This window comes from Mandrillus leucophaeus, unplaced genomic scaffold, assembly GCF_000951045.1.
Source record: "Mandrillus leucophaeus isolate KB7577 unplaced genomic scaffold, Mleu.le_1.0 Scaffold662, whole genome shotgun sequence".
NCBI classification, from domain to species: Eukaryota; Metazoa; Chordata; class Mammalia; order Primates; family Cercopithecidae; genus Mandrillus; species Mandrillus leucophaeus.
The window spans coordinates 337,563-345,272 of NW_012107164.1; the positions used below are offsets into that span (position 1 = coordinate 337,563).

A 7,710-nucleotide genomic window follows, 5' to 3' on the forward strand; every position below is an offset into this window, starting at 1 on the left:
AACCTGAGGAATTCTCCTTTATTGTAGTCATCATTTAGGCATTTCCTATTATCTTTTTCTCATCATTTTACCTCCTAACCATTCCAACTGTCACTAGCACTACAAATATTTTTACCAGATTTATTATAATAGTCTCCTAACTAGTCTACTGTCTCTAATATCAGTTCCCTTCAACTCCTTCTTCAAAGCATTGTTAAAATGATTATTATTCTAAGTGTAACTGTGTTATTACCCTGCCTACATTTTCTTTGTGCTTCCAAATAGATTTTAGAATAAAATTCCTACTTTTGGGGTTAGCCTGTGAGGCTTCTCATACTCTGGCCTTACTTATGTCTTCAGCCTCATTCTGAAGTGGTCAGGTAACAGAGATGGGTTTAGATCATGGATTTTGGAATTGACCAGACCTTGCTTGAATTATTAACTTTCTCACCTTGGGCAAGTTACTTAGCCTGTCTAAAATAGTTCTTTCATCCATAAAATCACATAAAAATAATAAATCTCTCACAGGGTGTGGTGAGAAAAAAATAAAATAATTCTTTTTTTTTTTCCACAGTGTTACGAGGATAGTTTATTACGCTGGGAAAGTGGAGTCCATACCAGCTTAGATTCAAAGAGGAAAGCAGGTCATAGACCAAAGTGTAATTTGAAAAGACAACAGAATGGCTTCAGGTCCACTTAACCAAAACACTGAAACTTTAATTGAATGAGAATTACACCTGTCAAAGACCTGGGCAGTATACTCCTCTCTCCTCTATAGCACTAATTCCTTCTGAGGGGTCATTTCACCAGCCACCTGAGTAAGTGCTCCAGCTATCCCCAGACCAGCTAGAGACATCCCAAGCATGGTCACATCAGCATCAATGTCCAGGCATACTCAGGGCTCAGAATCGTGGGTTAGTACCACTTTTCCCACTAACCCCTTATATTCCACAAGGGACTCACAGCCAGCAGGTTAACTCTCCCCTCCCTACCCCCACCAAACCCTGGAAAACCACAGACGGCCTTTTAAAGCTCCTCTTTCTCGGCCCCCTTCTTCTGGAAGGCAGTCAGGATGTTTAAGCTCTTCTGGAGCTCCTCCTTCTTCCCATCACTCATCTTGTTCTTCTCAATCAGCCTGGCAATCCGTGTCATCTCTGATGCTGGGAAGTCCTCCCCTTGGTCTAAGATCTTCCCCATGATCTTCAGGTATTGCTCGGCCCACTTCTTCTCAGTCTCCTTCACACTTGAGAGGTTGTCCTGCCCCCGCTTCAAGAGGGCCTGGCGGCCCTCCACACCAGAGGCCCTGATGAACTCCCCAGCGAGAGCGTCGTATACAGGCAGGCAACCAGGCATACGTAGGTAGACCCCTTGCCCCTTCAGCCAGCGCTGGATGGCTCCAACCTTAACTGCCCCAGTGTATGGGACTGGGTTCTCAAAGTCCCCATCCCGGAAGAGGTAGAAGACTGGGTAGCTCTTTTTGTCCAGCTTGTATTTCTCACTCAGTTCCATGTTCAGTTTGTCACCATAATCTGAGATCCCCACCTCTGCCACCAAGAGATCATCGCTGGAAGCCGAGTTTTCAGCAAGACGCTTGAACTCATCCTGCTTCTCACCGTAGGGGTACTGGGTGTCGAACTTCACCAAGACGAACTTGCTTTTGGTAATGACCTTGTAGAAAGTGACCGTATCCAGGGGAAGGGCGCCCTTAGTGTGCAGGCCGCTGCCGCCATGCGGAGCGGAGAGGAGCAGGAAGCCCAGGAGAAGGGGAAGCAGCTGGGAGAGAGACGCGGCGCGGGACACAGCGGCAGCCATATCGCCGGGTTCCGGGCAAGGGAGGTAGGTAAGCCCAATAAAATAATTCTTATAAAGCAATGATCACAGTCCCGTCTCAATTACATGGTAAATCCTCAATAACCACATATGTAGATGGCATTAATGACAATCCTGAGCCATAACCTATCACACTCTACTTGAACTAATAATGCTGGTCCAGCCCACCCAAATGGTTGGAAGGTATGTGTGATTGGCTCACGCCTTCATTCTCCTGCCTGGAACACAGTTCTCTCTCCTCTGCCTCTCTCTAACCACTCGATTCTATTTCTGGGATGACTTTGATCAAGTTACCTAACACCTTTGCATTGTGACCTACTAACTTGTAAAACGGGGTCCAAATTGTTACTACCTCATAAGGTTATGATGAGGATTAAATAAGAAAATAAATGCAGAACACCAGCAATTAGCAATCCCTTCATATTTCTCCTTCTTTATCTTCTTCATCTTAATGTTTTAATTATTATTAACACTTTGTTACTGTTAGTGGTTTTCAAAATGTTGTCCAAATTTCCATTGTCTCCTTCACTGGGAAGTTGTTCCTGGCAAGGACTCTGCTGACAGTGATTCTACCTGCAAGGAATATGTCTAGTGAAGAAAACAGGTAAGAGAGCTAATCGTTCCTGTAAGGTAGGAAAAGTTTTAGGTTAGAGATAGGCCATGGAGGGCACAGGAAGCTTTCCTAGGCTAGCAATTTGTCTGGCACATAATAGGTGTTCAATAAATGTTTGTGGAAGGAATGTTGATTAACTGGTGATTATTACCATAAAATGCATGTTAAAATGATGTAATATATATACAATTATGTGCTGTGATTTTAAAATCTACTTAATTTTCATGATATTAAGATGTGTTTGTATTGTTTTTTTCACTTTGCTTCATACTAATGTTTTTGGGGCTATGTTAGAGGAAGCTTAAGTTATTTTTCCTCCCTTTGTAGAATTAAAAAAATTTCAGCCATTATCGTCAGAACCTTGGGTTTGTGATAAATGCTGACAAGTTAAGCAACCAGGCATTTTCTTTTTCTATGAGTCCCTAAAGGTTTTGTTTAATACTGGAATTAGTTTCAAAAATCGTAAATTATGTAATTTGTTAGAGCAAGACCTTTTATATCTTGAATAAATGGCATTTCTTCTCCCCCTCCCTATCATTCACTTTTCATGTTACTAGATCAAGGAACAAAAGGCACTCTACAGCAAAGGCTTTCAGAATGTCTTGTAAACAGGGTCTCGTGAAAACCAAATAAGCTAGAACAAAAAGGAGACATAGATATAATTGCTATAAAGCTGTTCGAATTTCTCTTTAAATCCTAAGGTTTATTTTCATGTCTATAATATAATACAGTCAGAGTAATATGGTCTTCTGACCGTTGTTTATTGTTATCTCACATTTCCCAACACTGAGAAGCATAATCTCTGTGTTGATAATTTATCTTTGAAGTGTAAATCATTCAATATTTTCAGAGTAAAAGTCATACAGTTTAGAGTAACAGAAAAGTCACATCAGCATTCCATCTTTATAATGCATGACTGGGGTTTATTATTATTCCATTGACCTATGGAGATACTTTAGAGAATTAATGTACCGTACTGCATGTGTTATATACTAGATTTCACATATATAAATATCCTGAAAAATTACTCATTTAGTTAGCTGGATCATTTAACAGACTTAGCAAAGAATGATAATCCTTTTTAGTAAACATTGGTTCATATTGGCTGAATATTTGTTTAAATATTTGTTAAGTATGTATGCAATTTGCATATGCTGGTATCTGAAAAGATGATTAAAGCAATCATATTTCTGTAACAAGTTATTAATATTTTATCTCTTCTTAGTATATCTTCAGTTTCTGGTACACATAACATGATTCTTATCTTTCTTAATCTTTAAGATTATATTAAATAGCTTACCCAGAACAAAAATAAAATATGATGTCTGGCAATACCTCACATTTAATCCTTAATTGCAGTTCAGAAACAAATTTGATCCTTGGCTTAACATTCAAATGTGGTGGGTTCCTTTCAAATGGTAGTGAATTCCTTTCTAAGGAATAACACGAAGAATTGTATAGTCTCTCCAAGTTGAGGATACCAATATTCCAAGGACAATAGAGTCCTCTTTTTTATGGTTTTCTTAAGTAACCTTAAGAAATTGTTTTCATATTCTTTGGGAATCTTCAAAATTACAAGTAAAATGGAATTATGATCTTCCCCTCTACTTCCAAATAAATAAAAAAGAAAGAATACAAATTATCTCATTACTCCTCAGTTGTAAAGTGCTGAAGTTAGAGAACAAAAATGTATATAACATTCTAAAATGGGGTGTCAGAAGGAGGACACTAGTATAGTATGTAAGCAGTATGCTGAAAAATGACAATAGTTCCAGGTTTGTGTGTGTGTGTTTTCAAATCTGCCAGGTCCAATTCAAAATGTCACCTCTCCTCAATATTGTCAAGGGGAAAAAAGGGCCCTAGATTTTAAACAAAGAAAAGGATCTTATTATGAGTGGCTATCGCCTGAATGTTGGTATGCTTCCAACATTCATATGTTAGAATTTAATCCTCTCTTAACATTATTGAGAGGAGAGGCATTTGGGAGATGATGAGGTCATGAGGGCTCCACTCTTATGAATGGAATTAATACCCTCATAAAAGAGCTTGAGGGAGCTTACTTGCCCCTCCTGCTCCTTCTGCCATGTGAGGACACAATGTTGGCCTCTTCTGCCATGTGGAAACACAGCAACAAGGCACCATCTATGAAGCAGAGCGTGAGCCTTCACTAGACACAGAATTTGCTTGTTGCTTTGATCTTGGACTTTCCAGCCTCCAGAACTGTGAAAAACAAATTTCTACTACTTATAATTTACCCAGTGTAAGGTATTTTGTTACAGCAGCCAGATTAGACAAAGAGAAGTGTCAAGCTTGAGTCAAATCTTTAATAATCTCAAAGATTGTGATATAATCATGCTACATTGGAGGTTTTAATAATTATTCTCATCTTACTAACTAGCAGCCAAGAAACTGCCTTTAATTGAATGTTACTGGCAGTTTTAGCTTTTTTCTTACATGAGTACACTATAATATATAGCACAGGTGAGGGCAATTAACTCCTTGGTGGCAGGAACATGTCTTTCTTTTCTTTTGAAAGTTTCCAAACTATAGCAGGGCCAGTTGTTGGGGAATGTACTGTGTATAGCAAAATATTCAGCAGCATCAGTAACCTTTACCAACAAGGTATCAGAAGTACTAAGCCAGTTGTGATAATTAAAAGTGTCTCCAGACACTGCCAAATGCCCCCCTGGGAGCAAAATTACCCTTGGTCAACAATCACTGCTCTAGTTGATTGATTTGATAATGATTTATATTTGAGTGATTCTGTTGCCAAATGTGTAGGTGACATCTTCTTGGGCCTACATCTCTTTAGCCACATGTGTAAGATGATTCTGGTTTTATACATCTTCGCCATGCTGTTATAAAGTCTCAATAAAGCGATAGATAAATCTAGACTCCTAGTAAAAATATGCTATGCTCATATTGTGCAGAGCCAAGGAGATACCTTACCTGTTTCTACAAGACTAAGAACTATTAAGCAAAGCACTTTTTCCACAGTGACTGATACCTAGACAATGACTACAATGACTTCTATTGTTTAACTTTTATTGTTAATAAATTTTAGAACTGTAGATTCCCTTCACTTCTGAAATCTGAAGTATCACCAAAAGTATGCTTAGCCATCTTTTGGAACAGAAATGATCTCTCTCTGTCATGTGTCCTTTGTCCTATTTAAGAATACTTAAGTGTTTCAAACAGCTGACTCAGTATTGAAGTTAAGTTGCCTTTCCTTCACCTAATGACAAATGGAAAATGGTGGAAATTCCATTAAGAAACTAACAAGGGAAGTTTTTCTTCTAGAGCCACAGTTGTTTTCTTAAACATTCACTGGATTTAAGAGTGAAGAGTTCAGCTTTCTTGGGAAATTTTCTAATTTCTTAGGCTAGTTTTTATGCTGTTAGAACTGTTGTCAGTAACCCTAGCTCAGGAGTAGTCCCTAGATTTTCGATTTGACTGAGCTTGTTGTGTAATTGTGGCTCAATAAATATTTGCTGGTGAATGAATAAGTGAATAAATATTCTTCTTTGTCTAAGACATTTGATTTAAAACTAAATACATTTCTTAACAATTTAATAGCAGATGTGCTATTTTTATCCCTTATCTCCACGTCAGAGCATTTAATTGAGGTTAGGTGCCAGAGGCAGACTAAAAAAAAATCATGTGTGTAAGCTTTCTTCCGCCCCATTTCCTTTTGCTCCCATTTACTTCGTAATAACGTATATGCGTTACTGTTGGGGTTGACTCTTGGCTAGCTTCTCAGTACAGGCTAATGTGAACTTGCTACAAACACTTACTGAGTGATAAACAACTTAATGTTTCTAAAGGAATAATAAAAGTGTAAAACAAGTCTACTCTCGGTCATAGTCAATGTAAGAAAGCAGGGGGACTGTGCTTCTCAAGAGAAAATAGCATTTCCTATGGAAAGGAAGTGCATGTATAGTTATATAGTTTTTCTTTTTAAAGAGATATTTTATGGAAGCAAACTAACATGTTCTTTAATTGACAATGTTATCTGAGCTATTTTCTCAAATATATTAACACTCTCACTTCTCATTCTTTGAGATAAATGCTAAAATTTATGTTTACATATGTGAGTGTGTGTGTGTGTGTGTGTGTGTGTGTGTACACTTTAGGGTCTCTCTTTCTCTCTTTCCAAATTTCTAGTTTTCTTCTTTAAGCCTTTGCCATCTGCAAAACTAAATAGATATGAATGAATGTGGTGAGAGCCTTAGCTAATAACTATCCTATAAGGTAGGATATCCTATAAGGATTAAATTAATTTTGTTTGTTTTGATTTTGGAAAAGCAGGTAACACAAGGTCTGCCACGTGGTAAGAGTTCAGTAGATATTAATAGCTTGTAATTTTACTTCTACTCTTTCACTGTTATTGTGCCTACTCCATGGCTCAGTGTTTTCTGTAGAGAGAATACTAAAAATGAATCCAAGGCATTTTCTTGAGGGTTGGCTCTGTTTATGCCAGCAGGGAAAAAGCACAGTTTTATAAACTTCTATTTTGCCCTGGTTTAACATCTTCTCTTGTCATTATCTCAATCTTCATTACTTCAAGTGAAATACAAAAATAAGAAAGCAAAAGCAACTTTCCTTTTAATAAAATCTGCCTTTATCTCATTGCATTCAATATTAAAATAGAAATGCCAATAATTAAAAAAATTAAAATAAGCAGAACACTAAGTGTGCTTCTATTAGGGCATTGTACCGCATCAGCTGACTTGAGGTAACACATTATAATGTTCGCTTAGAGAGAGGTGGCTTATGTATTTTGGGCTTGTAGACACTGTGGGAGTTAAAAACAAAGACCATTTCCTTTACTACATTTACCTGAACGTCTGGAAAGAAGAACAATGAATTTTCATGCAGAGCTTTCCATTCTTCTTCTTTGCTAGACATTGGAAGTCCTTTCTACCTTTTTTTCTCCCGACAAGCTCACAGGACAATACAAGGCCAAGGCCACAACCTGACTGATTTGACAGGTAAATATACTATTCCATTTTAGGTTTAGAGAGTTTATTACTTATGTAGACAGCAAAAAGAAGACAGGAAAAGGAAAACTGAAAGTGCTATCTACTGGGTCCTTTTCCATGGGCCAAAAACGACAACACTGAAATCAAAGGAGTCCAGGGACTGCAATAATAATGCAACAATGTCCATTGCTGGGCAGATGATTCTAGAGAGCAGCTGGGCAGTTTTACAGTTTGCCTCTATACCCTGAGAGGTGAGGGATGAAAATCCTTCTGTATCATTAAAACCCCAAAGGCAATGAGAGAAAC

The 7,710-nt window shown here is 37.9% G+C and overlaps 1 protein-coding gene across 2 annotated transcripts; it reads right to left on the reverse strand.

The window, feature by feature from the left end:
- Positions 1–670: 670 nt before the first annotated feature.
- Positions 671–1,819, reverse strand: LOC105554888 (endoplasmic reticulum resident protein 29). Of its 2 annotated transcripts, XM_012001520.1 has the most exons (2): positions 1,648–1,819; positions 671–1,508 (listed from the first exon to the last, which is right to left on the reverse strand). In XM_012001520.1, the coding sequence occupies exons 1-2, from the start codon at positions 1,789–1,791 to the stop codon at positions 1,491–1,493; spliced, it is 162 nt and encodes a 53-aa protein (XP_011856910.1). In that variant the 5' UTR covers positions 1,792–1,819; the 3' UTR covers positions 671–1,490. The 2 variants fall into 2 exon arrangements, with proteins under 2 accessions (XP_011856910.1, XP_011856909.1); XM_012001519.1 differs by having other exon boundaries at positions 671–1,819.
- Positions 1,820–7,710: the final 5,891 nt, after the last annotated feature.

Excerpts from the sequence above, each read along its gene's own strand:
- LOC105554888 (XM_012001519.1), bottom strand. The coding sequence starts at position 1,791 with ATGGCTGCCGCTGTGTCCCGCGCCGCGTCTCTCTCCCAGCTGCTTCCC.